Source organism: Alexandromys fortis, unplaced genomic scaffold (genome assembly GCF_014885135.2).
Source record: "Alexandromys fortis isolate MF-2015 unplaced genomic scaffold, M_Fortis_MF-2015_v1.1 scaffold_41, whole genome shotgun sequence".
Classification (NCBI taxonomy): Eukaryota; Metazoa; Chordata; class Mammalia; order Rodentia; family Cricetidae; genus Alexandromys; species Alexandromys fortis.
Genome location: NW_026067923.1, coordinates 1,593,317 through 1,614,188, shown reverse-complemented (window position 1 = coordinate 1,614,188; position 20,872 = coordinate 1,593,317). Strand labels below are relative to the sequence as shown.

General features: G+C 46.4%; 1 protein-coding gene across 1 annotated transcript in view; it reads left to right on the top strand.

Moving 5' to 3' along the window:
• Nceh1 (neutral cholesterol ester hydrolase 1) overlaps window positions 1-20,595 on the top strand; it is a 64,791-nt gene extending 44,196 nt beyond the window's left edge. The window contains exons 3-5 of the mRNA XM_050142059.1: window positions 2,139-2,208; window positions 15,206-15,377; window positions 16,905-20,595. Of these exons, the coding sequence (XP_049998016.1) occupies window positions 2,139-2,208; window positions 15,206-15,377; window positions 16,905-17,522 (860 nt within the window). The 3' untranslated portion in view covers window positions 17,523-20,595. The remainder of the gene's footprint in view (window positions 1-2,138; window positions 2,209-15,205; window positions 15,378-16,904) is intronic.
• Window positions 20,596-20,872: the final 277 nt, after the last annotated feature.

Sequence of the window (20,872 nt, the reverse complement as noted above, 5' to 3'; positions counted from 1 at the left end):
GAGGGAGGGAGGGAGGAAGGGAGGAAGAAAGGAAGGGAGGGAGGAGGGGGGAGGGAGGGAGTAAAGGGGAGGGAGGAAGTTGGAGGGAGGGAGAGAGGAAGGAAGGGAGGGAAAAAAGAAGGAAGGGAGGAAGGGAAGGGGGAAGAAGGGAGGGAGGAAGGAAGGAAGGGAGAAAGGGGGAGGGAGAGAGGGAGGAAGGGGGAGAGAGGAAGGGAGGATGGGGGAGGGAGGAAGAGAGGAAGGGAGAGTTTATTGTAGCTCACATTCTGAGGTAGGGTCCATTGTGGCAGGAAGGCCACGGGCAGGAGCACGTGGTGGACTGTCACACTGTATCAACAATTAGTTGTTCTTTTTAGTTCGGGAGCCGGACCCATGGAATAGTACCACCCACAGTCGGGATGGGTCTCCCTTGCCCAGTTCAAAAGTCTAGAAACTTGTCACAGACATGCCCAGAGGTGACTCCAGCCTGTAAAATTGACAACCAGTGCTAACCATTACAGTCACTCTTGTGTGTGCTAGAGACAGAGATCCAAAAATGAGTAGAAAGATGGAGTTTGTATCGCTGGATGCTTGTCAGGAGAGATGTCATGTACAAGACAGGAAGTATGGGTGGCAGAAGGGTGTGATCATGAGCCAGTCTGGCCGTTGCTCCTCAATCTTGGCTGGTGTACCAGAGGAGAGCTGGGCTGGTGAACGTGTGCAGGTTTGGCTGGTGAGCGTGTGCAGGTTTGGCTGGTGATTGTGTGCAGGTTTGGCTGGTGATTGTGTGCAGGTTTGGCTGGTGAGCGTGTGCAGGTTTGGCTGGTGAGCGTGTGCAGGTTTGGCTGGTATACCAAAGGAGAGCTGGGCTGTGAGGGTGTGCAGGTGGACGCGCACTCTCACGCTTTCTGTTTCTAAGGCTACTTTGCAAGTCCATGACGCAGGGAATATTAGGGATCTGCTGAGACAGTCTTTTTTATTGTTTACTTGTTTGTTTTGAGACAGGGTCTCATATACTCTAGGCTAGCTTCCCTGTGTGGCTGGCAATGACCTTAAACTTCTGATTGTCCTGCCTTCAGCTCTGACTGTGGGGGGATTACAGGTATATGTCTCCTCCCTCAGTTCATGTGGGGCTAGGATCAAACCAAAGCTTCATGTATGTAGGCAAGTGCTCTACCATGTGAGCTATATCTCTCTGATGGGATTTAAAATACTGAAAGAACAAAGAGAACAAATCAATTCTGGCCTGTTAAAATTACTGTTGTTCCTGAGGACTTTTGAGTCCCCTTTCTAGGAAATGCTAAAATCACCTAAAATTCTACTTTTTGTGTTGGCTTAAAGAGACTACCATATTCTTCACTTGGCTGTTTTTCCTGAATCACACGACAAATGAGGATGTTAAAAGTGCAAAAATCTTAAAATTTGAAAAAGAAAACTGCTATTTGCACATCTTTTGTTTTTTCTTTCTCTCACTTTCTAATCCTCTCCCCGCTCCTCCCTCCATCACTGTCCCTTCCTTCCTTTCCCTTCCCCCTTCTTCTGATGTGGGAGTAATTTCTTATTAATAAAGAAACTGCCTAGGCCCATTTGATAGGCCAACCCTTAGGTAGGTGGAGTAAACAGAACAGAATGCTGGGAGAAAGAAGCTGAGTAAGGAGTCGCCATGATTCTCCCACTCCAGACAGACGCAGGTTAAGATCTTTCCTGGTAAGCCAGCTCGTGGGCTACACAGATTATTAGAAATGGGTTAGATTAATATGTAAGAGCTAGCCAGTAAGAGGCTACAGATAATGGGCCAGGCAGTGTTTAAAAGAATACAGTTTCTGTGTAATTATTTCAGGCATAAGCTAGCCATGCGGGCGGCCGGGTGCCGGGGACGCAGCCCCGCCGCACCTAACACTACATTCTTCTCTTTTGTTTTTTTGACATAGTCTCACATTTCCCTGGGTAGTCTCCTTGCTAGCCTTGAACTCCTGACCCTCTTGTCTCTGTCTCTCTGGTACTGAGATTAGAAGCAAGTGCTACCACACCTGGCTCACATGCATTTTTTGGTGTTTGTTGCTATTGTTTTTTTAGTCTAAACACAGTATGTCCTCAGAAATATGTAAGCATGGACAATCCAAAGGGCCATTTTTGTAGTAACTGTTCCTTTCTTGTAGAAATCAGTTACTATGACCAGCTGTGCACTGCAATGGCCGAGGAGCTGAACGCCGTCATTGTGTCCATCGAGTGAGTATCACCAACAGTCAGAATTCTTAAGATTTTGATATTTTATTTATGTGTGTGTGTCCATGTCTATGTGTGGGTGTGTGTCCATGTCTATGTGTGGGTGTGTGTCCATGTCTATATGTGGGTGTGTGTCCATGTCTATGTGTGGGTGTGTGTGTCCATGTCTATGTATGTGTGTCTATCCATGTCTGTGTGTGTGTGTGTCCATGTCTATGTGTGTGTGTGTCCATGCCCATGTGTGTGTATATGTCCATGTCCATATGTGTGTGTGTCCATGTGTATGTGTGGGTGTGGGTGTGTCCATGTCTATGTGTGTGTATCCACGTCTGTGTGTGTGTGTCCATGTCTATGTGTGGGTGTGCACATGAGTGCTGGTGCCCACAGAGCTAGAAGAGGGCATCAGAGCCCCTGGAGCTGGAGCTTGTCAGCTGCCCAGTGTGTATGCGGGTACAAGGCTCTGGTCCTATGAAGGAGCAGCAAGCAATGTAACTGCTGAGCCCCCTTTCCATTCTCTTGATAGTCATACTTTTTATTAAGAAGAAATTCTAAGTAACTGTCTAGTAACTTTGTAATAAAAATAAAATATAGTGTCAAATGTTGGGTTTACAGATGTGTGTCACCTTGTCTGTCATCTTAATATTTTTTTGAATTTGGTTTAATAGCACATTGAATTACTTTAACTATCTATGTTTTATCTCTCCTGTGCTAGAGACTCCTCCTAGCCCTTCCTATACTCTCAGCAAGTGCCTTCCTACTCAGCTGTATTCCCAGTCGTCATTTTATATGTATTTACAAACTTTTGGAAAAGAAGTTAACTAGAACTAGCAACCTGTAAGTTTGATATGACTTTTTAAAACTAAAAACAGTTGGAATTTTAAAGAGAATTTTGTTTACAGCCAGCACTGTTTTCATAAGTAAGTTTCTGTAACTTTGGGAGCTAGCGCTGTGCTCGACACACTTAGCTGTGTAACTTACTAAACCTGTGGTGGGATTGCCTCTGCTGGCTCTTTGATGAGCTGTTTTCTTGAGCAACTGTAGAGCAACTGCACATGAATGATGTGGCAGTGGTTTCTGTGGTAACGACACATCTCACGTCTGTCTCAGGCCAGTGTTGTCCCTCTGTCTGCTCACTCAGTCTTCCTTCAGGTTTCCCCTTCATGACAGCCCCATGGAAAACACCAGCTGCCTTCCTCTGCGTTGTGACCTCTCTGAAGCCATCTTCCATGTTTGACAGGCTGTACATTTGACCTATTATGTTTGCAATATTAATTCATGCATGTGGGGATGGTGGGGTTTTTTATTCATTGCTAAATCAGTTGTGCTCAAAATCACCCCAGCATAAACAGGGAATTCAGTTACTGACTGTATCATGAGTGCAGAAAGAGTCTAAATTTCTAAATTCTTATATAAATCACTCAGGAAGTATGGTGTTGTCATTTATTATGTAATCCTAGCATTTGGCTAGAGACAAGGGAGTTGCTATGGGTTCAGGGCCAGTCTGGGCTGTGTAACAATTTCTAGGCTGATCTGGGCAATACAGCAAGGCCCTTTGTCTCAGAAAACAAGGTTAGGGAGGCTGGCTCAGTAGACAGTGTTTTCTGTGCAACATGAGGACCCGGCTTCATATCCCCAGCATCCATAACAACAACAACAACCAAACAAAAAAGCGGGTGTGGTAGTGCTTGCTAAATTCCAACCCTGAGGAGGAGACAGGAGAATCTGGAGGCTTGAGTCGGGCAGTCTAACTGGATTGCTGAGCCCTGGGTTCACTGAGAGACCTTGTTGTAAAAAATAGAGAGCAATAGAAAAAACAGCCAGTGCTAACCTTTGACCTCACACATTCATAGGAGCATGAACTAGCACACATGTATACCACACACACACCACACACAGACACAACACACACATACACACCATAGACAGACATACACAAAGACACAGACACACACACCATACCCAGACACAACACACACATATACACCACACAGACAGACATACACAAAGACACAGACACATACCACACACAGACACATATCACACACACGTGTGCTAAGTAGACACATAGGCAGCGTGGGGGAGGGGGCTGACTCCAGATTAGAGGCTGTAGAGGCCTCCTGCCTTCCTGATTACAGAGGCAGAAATGGAGAAAGCTGCTAAAGCCAAGTGACAGACAGTGAGGGCACCGTCTGCTTAAGTGACCCAATTCTCTCTTCCCTCTGACATCTTCCTCTTCATGGCTCCTCACTCTTGCCCACTGCAGACCTGAGGTCTAAGGGACTCCTTCCTGCTCTAGTCTGTGAAAAGCTGCTCTCCTGAGGCACCAGGCAGCCCCACCCTGTGGCCGGATGCCTGGGACCACACAGCGGGGCTGAGGAGCCTGTCACCTCAGATTTAGCTGAGTTTGCTTTGTACACCCGAGGCATTTCTGAACCTGCAGCCAGGCCTTCCAGATCCCCAAGGATTCTTGGGGAAGCTCAACAAAGCAGGAATCATCTAACAAACTGTGTCTTTAGGCGTCGGCCACCAGCCAGGGGATAGAATTCTGAAGGAGCCAAGCCCCGAGAGCGAGGCTCTAGAATGTGACAGTGAAGAAGCTCGAGGGCCCTTCAGTAGTCTCGGCACCTATAGTTACTCAGAGGCCTAGAGAAGGAAGGAAGGAAGTCGGGCCTGCTTACTTGGCACTGGGAGTCTTGTTCATTGCAGGATCTTCTTTCCTTGCCCTCAGGACCTTAGTATCTTCCATGGACAACACGCCCCTAGTCCTGAGCTCTTCCTACCTGCCCTTCTCTACCTCGAAGCCTCCTGATTGCAGTGAAGCAGGTTACTTTTGGGTCTAGACTTATAGAACACCAAAGGGTAGATGAGACGGATTCAAGGTCTTTAGAGGCTAAAACTCAGAAGCAACTGCTTTCTTCTTAATTTCCCATGTGCTTACTGTACACTAAGAGATCCAGATGCTCATCTACCTGGGCGGTGGGAAGAGAGGGGGGCACAGTGCAGGGCACCTTCAGTAGTCCACTGAAGCCCATAAGCAAAATGCAGCGGCTTCTTATCTTCAGCATCCATCCCCTGGGGCGGGGAGTGGCCTCATGGCTTTGCTTCCTGTGCACTGTGGTTTGGTGAAGATCATGTCTCTGGAAGCTAGTGGGTAAAGGCTGGGGCAGCCTGGAAATGAAATTACCTCATGCGATATAAGCAAGCGCCGGAGGTTGGAATTTCTATAAGTGTGTTGTCTGTGCTGGTTGGCTGGGGTCAGGGACATGCCTGTTGGCTACCTCAAAGGCCTTTGGTAAAGCCAGGGCCTGCTTCTCATTGTTCTGCTTTGGTTCTTTGCAGTGACCACATAGCAATTGCACATTATGTAGCTGGGACATGTAGAGGTGCCGTATGTCGAATTTACATACTTGTATTCTTATTTGTATAACCTAGGACCATCTTATTTTACGTTTATAAAGTAGGGTATTTCCAACATACTGCCCTCTAAGCTCTGTTTTGTTTAATAAATAACATAAATGCAAAGACTGTAAGATATAGGGACGAGAGAGATTTTCACATCTTTCTTTCAAAGAAGCAGTATGAGATAATTTTGTTAGTCAGGGTTCTCTAAAGGAACAGGTCGGTAGAATGTAGTTGTATGCATGTATGTATGTATGTGTGTATGTATAAATGTATATATAAATGTATATTTATTTAGGATTTATTAGAGTGGCTTATAGGTTGTGATTTGGGTAGGCAAGTAGTGGCCATTTCAGACATAGTTAGCCCTCACAATAAGAAAGCACAGCGTGATGGCTATTCTTGCTTGTCAGTACACATAGAATGTTGGATAATATTAAATTCTGCAAGGGTTTATCATACCACCCTTTTTTGATGAGAAAAATTTCAAGATTTTTCTTTTAATCAAATAATTTATTTTTTCTACATTTATATGCCATTTTACAAAGCTGCCTTACACCACATCCCACTCCACCAGATGCCAGGCTCAGCTGTAGGCTCCTGTTGCAAATGTGGTCACACAAGATGCTGATGCACCCGGACTTTGATGGTCACCAGGGTATAAGCGCTGGAGACTTTAAGCCCTTGTTTTTATTCTCCATAAAACTTTGACCTATAGACTTCCAAAGGCGCAGTGCTTTAATAGGATGCCATGCAGTGCCCACGTGCATAAGTAGCTTTAGTAAGTAGGTGTGTGCAACCTGAAAACCACATGGTAACCACTGTGAAGTATGCCTCGCTGTGTTCTCTTCCTTGTGGAAGCCATGGAGAGATAGTGTGCTCTAATGTGTGAGGCCCCGGGTTCCAACCCCTACACACACACACACACACACACACACACACACACACACACACACAAAACAAAACCAACCCAGCACCACTGGGAAGCTCAGCCGTTTCTGCCCCAGTCAGCCCAAACAGCATTGCGAAGTCTAATTCTCCAGAGAGAAGACCCTGCGGCTGTTTCTAGAAAAATAGATTGTCTGATTTTCCTTGCTGAAACTAAGTAACACATCCTTTTTTCAAACATGTTTAGTTAGTTGATGTATGTTGTCTCTGATCGCTTCTTAATTCAAAACCCAAAAGGCAAAGCAATGCCCAGGCCTTATCTTCCACTTCAGATCCCTTAGAAGTTTAGGTGGGAGGGAGTGGTTTAGAGAGAGAACTCATTTGGTAAAGTGTTTACTTTGCAAGAATGGAGGCCCAAGTTCCATTCCCAGGACTCACTTAAACAAGAAAAAAGCCAAATGTATCGGTGGTGGTGCAAACTTATAATCTTTGTACAAGGAAGGTGGAGAAAATGGATGTCCAGGGCTCACTAAACTGCCAGCCGAGTTCCAGGTCAATGAGAGACTGTCTGAAAAAGCAAAGTGGGTGGCATCTTGAAGAACGCCAGCCAAGACTGACCTCTGGCCTACACACACACACACACACACACACACACACACACACACACCCCTACCTGTATCGGGAGATACATGTGCACACACACAGCTCCGTGTTGCGTCCATAGACAACCTGTGATTGAAAAATCTCCATGAGCTGGTGGAACCTGGCCCCGGTGCTTCAATACTGAGCCTGTGGATCCCTCTTTAGCCTCTATAACCACGCCAAGAGAGGAAGCCAGAAGCGCATGGTTTCCTGGGTTGACTGGGCTCCTTCTTTACCAATGGCTGAGTGTCTTGGTTGAGGGTAAGGATGAGGCAGTTGAGATAAACACCTGGAACTGGGGTCTCTCAGCCTTTCAGATCTGTCTCATGAAGACATTTCCTACTCCCCGTCTTGGGGACCAAATGTAGGACCTGATGCATTCTTGGCAAGTGTTCTGCCTCTGCGCTACTGTGAGCCCTGTGAAGTCTTTGTTTTGTTCTTCTTTTTTTTTTTTTTTTTTTTTTTGAGACAGGGTTTCTTGTAGACCAGGCTGGCCTTGAACTCACGAAGATTTGCCTGCCTCTGCTGGGATTAAAGGCGAGCGCCACTACTGCCCAGCCAGCCCTGTGAAGTCTCAAGCTGGAACCAGCGATTTGGGAGGTTCCCACTGTTTGAAAGGACTTCACTTTTGAACTCTGGCACTTGATCTCTAAGATTTTGGTGGAGGCCCCCCACTCTGCCCCCCGATATCTGCCTAATCTTTTGAGCCCCAATCCTATGTGTATTCACATAGAGGTTAAAGGACAACCATGGTGTCCTTCCTCAGGGTGCGTCCTCTTTTTCTTCTGAGACCAGATCTGCCACTGGCCTAGAACTCACCAAGTAGGCTACTGTAGTTGGCTGGCCAGGAAGCCCAAGGAATTCACCAGTCCCTGCCCTTCCTGCACTTGGGTTAGTAGCACACCACCATGCCTGGCTTGTTCTGTGGTTCTGAGGATCAGCAGCTGGCCCTCCCTGTGATTCAACAGCAAGTACTTTCCCCACAGAGCTGTCTGCCTTCCCCCACCTCGCTGAGAGGGGATCTCCTTCTGCAGCCAGGGTTAGCTTATAGCTCACCGTATAGACCAAGCTGACCTCATCCCCGCAGCAGTCTTCTCTCAACCACAGTAGCGCTGGGGTCACAGACATGAGCCTCCACATCTACTTTGCTGAATGTTGTTCTTATCCACTCAGTCAAGCCTCTGCTCTGATCTCCACCCCCCCTTTGCTAAGATGTGTGGTCAGGGTGGAGTGAATGCTTCTTCTTCTCAAGAGGCAAACCTGGAAAGCAGAAACAGCAAGGGAGACCTGTCTGCAGCGTTCATACACGAACTGCATTTCAAGGAGAAGATAAACAGCTATTGGTCCCAGTCTTTCTGCCATTTGACCTTTTCGTCCTCCAACTCCCTCCTCCTTTTTTTGGGGGGGGGGGAGCAGGGTCTCATGTAACCAAAGCTGGCTTTGAACTTGTGATGCGTTTGAGGATGCTCTTGCACTTTGAGGTCCCTTGCCCTGACCTCTTAAGTTGCAGGTTTCCAGGTCTGTGGTGATGGGAATGGACCCAGGGCTTCCTGCATTGTAGGCAAACACTACCCTCCGAGCTCCATCCCAAACCCCACTGTGTGGGCCTTTAATAGGAAAGAACTTTTTTAAGGACTACACAGATTGTTCCCCTGGGGTGTCTCTAACAGAGGACAGGAGCTGGATGGAATTAGTAACCATTTTGGATGTCCCCTCCTGAAGATACAGGGTAAGGTAAGCCTTTCGAGGATCCCAAGGTGGATTTATTGGCTTTTTCTTGGGAGGGGTAAGGAGGAGGCGTAGCTGGGAAGTCTGTGCCCTTTCTCTGTTGCACTGAGTCACCAGGAAGATGATCTCATTCTTGACTCTCATACAACCTTTCACCCACCTGGCACGCCCGAGGCAAACATTGTCCTCCTGCACACGGCATCAGGCCCGGCTTCCAGGTTCTGCTGTGTTTGAAGGACAGTGCTTGTTCCAGCCTTGCTGGACACTAGTGATGCCCCGATTATCAGTCTTTCTATGTCGCCTCGCTTCCATGGCCACTATATTAAAGGAAGTGTTGGGAGCTAGAGGGCGAGAGCTTGCAATGCATGAAATTCTGGTTTCCACACTAGGGCCACTTAAACTACGCCTGTAATTCTGGCACTCAGGCAGGAAGATCAGATGTTCAAGGTCATCCCCAGCTGTACGGCTTGAGGGTAGTCTGGGACACACGAAACATGTCTCAGCAAAACAAACAGAGCCTGAGCTCACAGGGCCAGTGCTCAGTGGAACTCTTTGACATATTCTGACCCCGTCTCTTCTTGAGAAATTTGATGTGTCTGAGTTACAACTTATTGTCAGATACCTTGGCTCCAAGAAAGGAGGGGGACTAAAAGAACTGTTGATAGAAATGTCATTTAAAGTGAAAAGTAGGGGCTTTTGATGAGAAAGTGATGGGGAAGGGTCCTGGGGATAGGAAGGGGACCATTGTCTGCTATGGAAACAGGAAGCGGAGCAGGAGGGGGCAGCATGTGATGTGGTTCTGATGTTTCTGACCTGGTGCAACACTGGGATTTCTTGGGGATTTTTCTTCTAAGACAGATGCAGGGTTTCTGCCCACAGTAGTAGAACTGGAGTATTTGCAGCAGGGCTCACACCTCAGTGTTTTTGAAAAACAGCATTAGGTAAATAAAGTGCAGGCAGAGTTTAGAAGGAGTGTGTGTGTCATGTATGAGTCATGTTTGGGGTTTTAGAAGGAAAGTGTGTGCGTGTGCGTGTGTGTGTGTGTGATGTGTGTATGATGTTTGGGGTTTTTCAAGACAGGGTTTTTCTCTGTAACTTTGGAACCTGTCCCGGAACTCTGTGGACCAGGCTGGCCTCGAATTCTCAAAGACCCACCTGCCTCCACCTCACAAGTGCTGGGATTAAAGGCGTGCGGCACCACTGCCCGGCTATGTTTGGGGTTTGTGTCTTGAGATACTGTCCTGCATATATAGTTCTGACTGGCCTGTACTAGCTGTGGAGCTCAGCTAGCCTTAGGCTTTTGGCATTCCTTATCCCCAGCCTTTTTAGTGCTGGAATTACATATGTGTGCAGGTTACCCCAGTGCCGGAGTTACATGTATGCAGATAACCACAGTGCTGGAGATATAGGTATGCAGATTGCCACAGAGTTGGAGTTACATATGTGTACAGAGTACTATAACTGGTGAGGAAGATAGTATGATTTATCTTGGGTAAGGTTTTATGTTTGATTATGACGTCACTTGTGTTGGTAGCTAAGGCTGACCTTGAATTTCTGGTTTTCTGGCCTCTATAGCCTGAGTGCTAAGTTCACAGGTGTGTGCCACCCCTCCTGTCCAGGAAAAGAATGTTGTAGTGTGTAGTAATTTTGTACTGGAAATAATTGCTGATCACCAAGTTCATGACAGATGATGTGAGATACCAACACCTGGTTAGAGGATTTCCTGCTCAGAGAAGGGAATGTGAAGCTTCAATGCTGTGGCCTTGGAAGGATGCAGATATGTTTTAGAATGTATTCTTTTATTCACACACACACACACACACACACACACACACACACACACACATGCCCATAATCACACAGTAGATTCAGGGGTTCCTAGTCATTCTTAGCAAATTTGAAACCTTGTCTCCAAAAGGGAGAGGGGGCAGAGAGAGGGAGGACAGAACCTAGCCAATAACATACGTAACTATATAAACACATGCAAATATATAAACATATGTAAATATATAAACAAATGTAGAGTGTGGGCTGAGTAAAATATATAAAAAAGAAAATAAAGGGTAAATACAAGGGGAGGAAGAAGTGCTGGGTGCAGGTAATGCGCACGAGTTACTAAAGATGCTATAAGGGCTAATCGTTTTTATAGTTCTATTATGGTAATAATAAAAATGCTGCAGGCCCCAAGTGGTGGCAGTGGGCAGCAGGTCCCAAGACCATGGTGGGCCATGAAGGCAAGCCAGTCCCAGTCAAGGAGCCCCTGAGTGGCCCACGGGCCACGAGGGCCAGAGGGTCCTAGGCAGGAGCTGCGTGGTGGGTGAGAGACCAAGACGGAGGAGCCAATCCCACGAGGAGCTGCAGCGGGTAAGAGACAGACAGATAGGCATGCCATGGCAGAGTGAGGTTGGATATTTATTTAGTGGGTTATAGAAGGGAAGGGAAAGGGGAGCAGGGGAGAAGAGGGAAGAGCAGTGAGAGACAGAGAGGTAGAGAGAGAGATAGAGAGAGAGAGCCAGAGAGAGAGAAGGGGAGGAAAGGGGAGAAGTGGGGAGAAGGGAGTGAGACAGAGCTGCTTCTTTGGGAGAGAGATAAAGGAAAGGAAAGGAAAGGAAAGGAAAGGAAAGGAAAGGAAAGGAAAGGAAAGGAAAGGAAAGGAAAGGAAAGGAAAGACTCAGGCTGGAAGCTGAAGATCAGCTTGCCTAGGTGGATAGGAGAGGGAGTGGGCGGGGCTTGTCTCTTAATGCTTTCAGGTTGAGCAATGATAGCAGGCATGGTAGTCCACACTTGACCCCAGTGCTTGAAAGGCAGAGATAGGCAGTGGTCCTCTGAGTTCCATGCCAGTTAGGCTACAGCTAGTCCTTGTCTTTAAGAAAAAGATTGCACAGAGTTCAAATGAGAGAGAGGCTAGAGTATGAACTTGTGTGGGGACAGGGGACTGGTGACTTAGTATCTCTCACTGCTAGGCAACTGCTCTTCCACTGAGAGGGGGTCTTAGTAGGTTGACCAGACTGGCCTCAAACTCCCTCTGTAGCCCAGTCTGGAACTCTCAGTCCCCGCCCCCACCTCTGGTAGTTGGATCACAGGCCAGCCCTACCAGGCCGTACTAGGCTGTGGATCTTCAATGGTACCATAGATGTTAACATTATGGTCTGTTTGTTTTTAGGATTGTTCGCCCTGTTTGAGTTACTAACTGGCAGGCTTAATCAATAGGTACCTGTTGTCCCAGACTTTATTTCCCGCCACCTGAACAGTGCTGAAAGGTCGGCTTAATGCGTGTGCACATGCTGGTCACACATGTGTTGACCTGTAAAACTAGCGCTGCTGTTTATCATGATACACTGGCCGCGCTGGCTGGTCTGATGTCAGCCTGGCATACAAACCAGACTCATCTGAAAGGCGGGAACCATAGCTGAGAAAACGCCTCCATAAGACCCAGCTGTAAGACATTTTCTTAATTAGTGGCTGATGGGAGAGGATCCAGCCCATTGTGGGTGGTGTCATCCATCCCTGGGCTGGAGGTGGGTGGTGTCATCCCTGGGCTGGAGGTCCTGGGTTCTATTCTGAAAGCAGGCTGAGCAAGCCACTTGAAACAAACCAGTAAGCAGCACCCCTCCATGGCCTCTGCATCACCCCTCTATGGCCTCTGTAGCTCTTGCCTCCATGTTCCAGCTCTGCTGGAGTAAACCCTTTCTTCCTCAGCTTGCTTTTTACTCATGGTGATTTGTCACAGCAGTAGATAGAAACAATAGCTCAGATGGTGATAGAATGGAAAAAAAAACACACTATTTTTGGGTCTCGACGCCTGAGATGCACCTGTTTGCGGGGTTTGGTTTGTTGTTTTTTTCCAATCAGAAATTACATGGAAGAGTAGAGATAAAAACAATCTTGAGAGATGTCGCCACCTAGTGGAATAAGTGGTGTAACCGCTCACGCCCATGGAGGAGTAGTGCATGTCAGTTCATGTTCTCTCTCTCTCTCTCTCTCTCTCTCTCTCTCTCTCTCTCTCTCTCTCTCTCTCTCTCTCTCTCTCTTCATGGCAAGGCCTCACCGAGTCTCCCAGGCTAGGTTTGAACTCCTCATGTAACCCAGCAGGACTTTTGAAGTTGGTATTTTGCCTCAACCTCTTAAATGATTAAATGCTTGAAGTTAGTTAGCTCCAGAAGCAAGTGGAATTACAGTCAAAATTCCCAGTTAAGGCTTAATGAAAAGGTGAAATTCAGTGCAGGAGGGGGCTGGAGGCTGAGCCGGTGTGCACACTGAACTGTTGGTTTTGTTGCTCAACTGTTGAACGTGGCCTTGTCAAGATCAGAGTTCTGAAACACCTTACAGAAAAAGATGAAGAACTCTGCCCTTGCAACGTGTGTCCTAGGAGGGGCCCCAGAAATGTTCCAGAAGGTCTGGACAAGGCTCTGCTAACTTAGCCTTCCTTTTCCAGTTAAAAACGACATTTTACCAGTGTTCCAGCAAGCGCATGCATCTCTGGCTTTAGCAGCGGGCTGGCACAGATCTCTTCAGCAGAGACAGCTGCATTTATTTATTGTATCTATCAAGTGAATTGTGGTAGACGTGAGACTAGTGAATTAGTTAATGCTGTTTAGTTAGCTTTTAATCCAGAGCTGCCATGAGTGGTGTGTAGACTTTCAGAAATTCCTTACAGAGTCGCCGTGTCCTAATAAAGAACGCCTGCACTTTGCATCTCGTGGGAAGTTCGATGGCTGAAGCTGGTTTGGTTTTGCTTTGTTTGGTTTTGACATAGGATCTTGCTGTGTAATCCAGGCTGAGTTCAACCTGTAGGGGCCACAGAGCTTTTTGAGCCCAGTTAAGCACCAGGGGAACCAGGAATGTTAAACACACAGGGTTGTCTCTTCGAAGAAGGAGATATAACCTGATTTCCTCCCAAAGCCTGAGAATGGATGAGGTTAATAGCCCGGTGACCTTGGTTCTGTCTGTGACCAAGACCTCCAGGCCCTTAAGACGTCACATGCAGTCCATCCATAGAACCCTTCTTTATGGGGGAGGTCATGTGTACCTTATGTGGTTATAAAGTTTCGATGCCGACATTCCTTAAGCTTTGTTGTGCACCAGGGAACTTTGCTCCAAACTGTGCTGCACTTAAATATGCCTAAAACAACCTGTCCAGTGTCAGGCTCTTGGAGTTCGAACCAACAACTGCTACTGAGTCATGATGAGCAGAACTTCCTTCTTGCCTCACACCGTTTGGCACTCTGCTGATTTTTGTGGTCATAGAGACCACCCATGCCACCCCCCCACTATCAAACTCCCAATTCTCTGGGATTATAGGTGTCCACCCCCCACAGTTGGGATTATAGGCCTCCACCCCCCACAGTTGGGATTATAGGCCTCCACCCCCCACAGTTGGGATTATAGGCCTCCACCCCCCACAGTTGGGATTATAGGTGTCCACCCCCACAGTTGGGATTATAGGCCTCCACACACCACAGTTGGGATTATAGGCCTCCACACACCACAGTTGGGATTATAGGCCTCCACACACCACAGTTGGTGTCCTGTTTGCTTTTCTTTTTTTTTTTTAAAGATTTATTTATTTATTATGTATACAACATTCTGCCTCGATGTATGCCCGCACGCCAGAGGAGGGCGCCAGATCTCAGTACAGATGGTTGTGAGCCACCATGTGGTTGCTGGGAATTGAACTCAGGACCTCTGGAAGAGCAGCCAGTGCTCCTAACCTCTGAGCCATCTCTCCAGCCCCCTCCTGTTTGCTTTTCTGCTGCCACGATAAAGCATGACTAAAACCAACATGGCGACAGAGAGGGGTGTATTTGATTTACACATCCTGGTTCCCATCCACATTGAGGGAATTCGTGTTGAGATTTGGGACTGAAATGAAGCAGAAGCCACAGAATACGCTGCTCACTGTCCTAACTCCCTCTAGGTGGCACTCTGCCTGTGCTCACAACAGCTGCCCTGGGCGGCAGCACCCACAGCGTGCTGGGCCTCTCACAGCATCTGCCGGCATGAAAACGCCCCACAGAGACAGCTGTGCTCACAGGCCAAGGTGATGGTGGCAGTACCCAATTGAGACTCCCTCAGGTGACTCATGCCTGTGCCAAGCTAACAGCTGAGCATAACCAGGAGGCCAGCCTGGGCGTTTCTCTTCTACAGACTTTGCTTAGTGCCAGGTTACCACCTCTACCTATTTTACAAGGAAATAAATGATTTATTTTTATGTTTTACATTTATTTTAATTTCTTCCCCTTTTTCTGGTTTTTTAAAAAATTTCATTTTGTCTCTGTCAACGTGGAGTCGCCTTTAAAGTGTGGTGACGTCCTAAAAATGAACACCGCTTCTGTCTTCGCAGGTACCGGCTAGTTCCACAGGTCTTCTTTCCTGAGCAAATTTACGATGTCATCCGTGCCACAAGATACTTCCTGCAGCCAGAAGTCTTAGACAAGTACAAGGTGGACCCTGCCCGAGTTGCTGTTTCAGGAGACAGTGCTGGTGGGAATTTGGCCGCTGCCCTTGGACAACAGGTAACAGTACTCCCTCAGGGTGCTTGCTGTAGCAGGGTTGGGGGAGGGGTGAGCATGCCCTGCAGATGCTCCTGTACTCGTGGTGGGACTGCTCAGCATGGGGCTAGCACCCAGACGTGACTGCTCTGGGAGCTTTCTTGAAGGGGGTGCTGAGGAGTGTCTCTGAAGAGGCTCGGGAAGATGTGTGGGCATGAAATAGCCCTACCTACCTGGCACTGTGTGACTTGCAGAATGGGATATTTTGATTTAAATTTCCATGCCTATAATTGTTTTCGTAGAGTTTTAAGAGAAATTAAAATGCTAAGCCATTTTCCAAAGTTTCATTTATTTTTATTATTTGGTGTTTTTGGTTTGTTTTTTGAGATATGGTATCATGTAGTAGCCCTGGGTAGTACCAAGTTTTCTATGTAATTTAGGATGACCTTGAACTTCTGATCCTCCTGCCTCCACCTCCCAAGTGTTGAGGTTACAGTTCCGTACCATCACTCCCAATGTATTTGTGTTTCGAGATATTGCCTTACTATGTAGCCCAGGCTGGACTAGAACTTCTGATCCTATGCCTTAGCCATCTGGAGTGCTGGGCTTATTGGTGCAAACCACCATGCCTGACTCATAGGCCTCAAAGATAGACAGAATTTGGGGTCCACCGTGGAGAACTGTAAGTCCATGCCTGAATCCCTCTGTTCTATGAGCCCTGGAAATGTAAAGGTAAGGTCACCACGTGCACACAGTTCTCACATCTTACCAGGAGATGGGTTCTAAACCCAAGTGAGGTTTCTTAGTTACCGTGAGTCCTCCCATCTCCTTTTGAGATGTGGTATACACATGCAGAATTTTAAGTGCTGGGTTTACAAAAAGGGACAATATCGTCACCCCATGCAGCGTCACAGGTGAACTGAGGCTGCTGGGATGGGAAGTCGTACCCCTTTGGGCTCCCTCTGAGCATGAGTTGCTTGCCTGTGTGAGCTCACTGTACCAGCACAGAGACTAGAAGCTCCTGTCGCCAAGTACCAGTGAACCCCGGAGTCCCATTATCCCTTATTCATGCTCTATCCTTCTCTAAAGGAGGAAGATTTGTGATTTTTTCCCCCTAATTCAGAAGCCATTGCCACTTGTTGTCTAATAGGAATAAAAAGTTCGGTTACCACGAGTCTTCCCATCCATATGCAGAATTTTAAATGCTGGATTTACAAAGTGGGACAATATAGTTACCCAAGGTAGAGTAAGGTCCATAATTTACTCACATGTAATGTGCACCAAGGTGTGTAAGTACTAAAAGATAGATAGAAACAAGTAGAGAATTATTGGGGATGTAGAGACCTCAGGGGTCGCGTAACAGCGAACTCACTCAAAACTACAAGTCGCAAACAGTCAATGTGCCTTAGGAGTTGTCCAGCAGCGTAGCTTGGTGATGTGGAACGCTTTATTTAATTCTAAAAAACCCACTCGGTTATTTAAAACATTGTGTAAATTGCTTTCTATAAAAGTGTCCAATGCAAATAAAATCTCACGTTTCTTCTATTCTAGTTTAGTTACGTGGACAGCCTTAAAAATAAGCTCAAACTGCAGGCGTTAATCTACCCGGTCCTCCAGGCCTTGGATTTCAACACGCCCTCTTACCAGCAGAACGCCAACACTCCCATCCTGCCGCGCCATGTCATGGTGAAGTACTGGGTGGACTACTTCAAAGGCAACTACGACTTCGTGCAGGCCATGATTGTGAACAACCACACGTCGCTGGATGTGGAAAAGGCTACGGCCCTGAGGGCCCATCTCGACTGGACATCCCTGTTGCCCCCGTCCATCAGAAAGAACTATAAGCCTGTGGTGCAGACCACAGGTGATGCCAGGATCACCCAGGAGATCCCCCAGCTGCTGGATGCCTTGTCCTCCCCGCTCATCGCAGAGCAGGAAGTGCTTCAGCGCCTGCCGAAGACTTACATCCTCACCTGCGAGCACGACGTCCTGCGGGATGACGGGATCATGTACGCTAAGCGCCTGGAGAGCGCTGGTGTGAACGTGACCTTGGACCACTTTGAGGATGGCTTTCACGGTTGTATGATTTTCACAAGCTGGCCGACTAACTTCTCTGTGGGCATTCGGACAAGGAATAGTTACATCAAGTGGCTGGATCAAAACCTGTGACGAAGTAACCTCCTCAGATGCACGAGGCTCTCGACCTCCGTTCGCTTTGGAAGCATCGGCTCCTCTCCCTTGTTTCTCATGTGTACTGGAACCTGTACCCTGCAGACCTCATGATAATCTACGTTGTAAAAGTGACTCTCTGGCAAGTTTAAAAACATCTTGGCCATTTTCTCTATTCTTTATTGTTGTCCACGTGGAACGAATGGTCACAATTTGAGGAGCTAGAATTAGCCCTAGGTCCTGCCTCTATCGTGTTCTTTCCGCAAGAACTTTTTCCAGCTGTGGGTGCGGTAGTAACTTCCGAGGAACTGAATAAATGTGAGCTTTTTCTTCAGTTCCCGGGTTGACGTGGGTGCAGAGCAGGGTCCGGGCACTCGGGGGCGCTCTGAAGCAGTGCCAGGGACGGCCTCTGACAATGGCGTGTTTCCTGTGGGAATTTTCACAGGATTTCCAGAAAGGTGGACTTCACAAAGGCTTTTCTTCCCTCAGGGTGTTAATTTATGAACAGGTTGATGTACATTCAGTGCGGGCTAAAAGGAGACCCGAAAGTTCCTTTCTGCTCCTATTCTGGAAAAGGAGACGGTGCATGTACTTGATGTGTCCCTGGGAAAGTCTTTTGGAGACAAACTTATTTATATGTAGAGTAGGTTTCTTATTATGAAATAAGTAAAGATAGAAAAACCAAACAGCCTGTTGTTACTTAGGAATACTCTCCTGGCATAAACTACTAAGAGTGGTGTGTATATATTTGGGATAGTGAACAAATAAATTATGCTTAATAATACCTTAAAATTATGAGAAATGCTTTTAGAAGTCTAGTCCATTTTTGGAAGAAGGGCTAGTCCATTCTTGAAAACTCAATTTTTTCATGTGTAGCTGAAAATTAGACAATTTTGGTATAGTGTGTTGTTTATTTTTTAAGTTATTTATTGTTAATATACATAGCTAAACGGGATTTTTCTGAAAGACATCTATTATAAAAAATTTAAGATAAAAAGTATTTTTAAAAGAAAACTACCATAGAGTTATATCCACCTGTGATTTTGTGAGGAACTAGATAGTAGTAGTAGTAAGGGTCAAATACTTCAATATTTAGATGCCTATGCAAATTAAGATAATTAGAAACTTTTTTTACTTAGTACAGACATCCAAGTAATGCTGTCTGACCATCCTAATCCAAATCAGAACTATACCAAAATCCAGAATTTTGAGTCTGGTCTGATGGCACAGATAGAAAATTCCAGACCATGGAAGTTTATTTTGTGTATAAAATTATTAAACCTGTTGTGTGAAGTTACCCTCAGGCTATGTAGGTAAGTAGTATAAAAAGCACAGATGAATGTCTCAATTAGATTTGGGTCCTAGTCTCAAGATATTTTTATATATATGCAAATATCCCAAAGTCTAGAATAATTAAAACTCTGAAACTCCCTGGTTCCAAGGTTTTCAGATGAGGGATACCCGATCTGTAGTTTAATAATTGACAGATACGCATAATCATCTGTGCCCATGATGGCCAAGAGAACTGTCATGGCATCTCCCCGAGTGAAGGGCAGACGCCAGCATTGCCCACTCCCCGAGTTTCTCCATTTAGCTCTAGAAGTTCCAACTGCCCAGCCTTACCATCATAAATGGTCTTCACTGCCAGTGTGGGCATCTTGGGCATGGGAAGGAATTACAGATCAGATCTGAGTTGAACACCCAGCCCTCCTTCCTGTGCTCCAACTTCTGCCCACAATCCGAGCTGCATTTCAGGACAGTACAGAGAACACTCAGTCACGTCATGGTCCAGGTCATCGTGGAAAGAGAGCAGCAGAGCCTTCCCTCTTCCTGTTTCCAGCAATGAGGCATCAAACGAACACTTTTACTCTGACTTTCATTTATCGTAAAAGCTACTAGCATCTTTATACATAAACAAATGTAGCGGTGTGTGTTTGTGTGTGCTGTGTGCATATGAAAATACTCCTGTAGATAACCTTGCTGATGTGCTCGAGCCACTGTTGCTGGTCTCCCTTGTCTGAAATCTGAGCGCAGAACTACTGGATCTTTGGGGTCACTTCTAAGATCAGTCTTCCCTCTGCTAATTTTTGCTAGGTTGTAATTCTGAATACACCATCATGCTCGTCTCTAAACACTGATTTTGCTTATGAATAGATGTTTAAAAATTGGCCACATAGCATCAGTGCCTCCACAGGGTTACCTCTGTTCACATTTGGGATATAAATTGATGCCCATCTTCAACTGAGGTTATGGGGAAAAAAATCGCAGGGTGTTTTTAAAGCCTGAGATTTTAGTTCTTGGTTGAGTGACAGCTAGCTTCTCACAGTGCTGGGCACAGCACCCAGGTCCTTCCATACTTGGTAAGTGCTTTACCCTGAGCTATGCCTGGAGCTTCATTGCTGTTTTCGTCCACACCATTTAAAGGTGTGAAGTATATTTTGATTTTACCTCGAAGAAAGAGGAAAATGTAACATATTCACAGAATTCCTTAAAATGGCATTTTCTTCCCCAACTGTGAGCCACATTTTACAAAAATCACAGACAATAAATGTTTGCAGATGTCTGAGGAGCTCTCAAAGATGGAAAGGGAATGAAGGGGACAAAGGGACCACCCTGTATCTGATAGCATACTTGGGTTTATTCTTAGAGGTTTGTTATGCCCCACGAGCGATCTCTTTTTCAGTGTGTCGTAGCTTGGTTTTGTTTTCCTGTTGTATGAAATGTTACACTTTGGAATACTAAGATCTTTGAATCCGAACTTTAACAAATGAAGGAGAATCTTGAGGTGCTGCAGAGTATGACGTACGACTCCTCGTGGGGTGTTCATGCTCATTTGTGAGAACCTGAAGACTTGCCTAAAGATGGAGAATGGACTGTTTTGTGCACGACCTTTTAACCTTTGGCTTTTTGTTTGCCAATTCCCACTACAAATGGGAAGGCAGATTTTATGAAGACTTTTAGGAACAAATACATTTTATGGACTGAAGATCCAGTATGGCACTGGGAAAGTTTGTTTATGTTTGAAATCTTGTTTGGAAATAAAATGGGTTCACCTGGAAGCTCTCCGCTGTCCTTTTCCCTGTTATGCTTTCTGGTTCCGACTGGAGTCGCTGGCCACTTTCTTTGTATCCAGGTCACAGCCCGAATCCTCTCCCCTAAACTGATTCTAGCTGTCTCTGTGTCACAGACAGGTGGTTCTGTGACCTCCCTGATGAGACTAACTTCCTGTCTGGATGCACTTGATTTGTCCCTATCCAAGTGAAACCTGCCATAGACTGGCCCTTGTCTGTAAAGCCCCTCGTCTGCACTCAATGCTGATACAGAAAAGATGAGTGTGGGCTTGAACCATC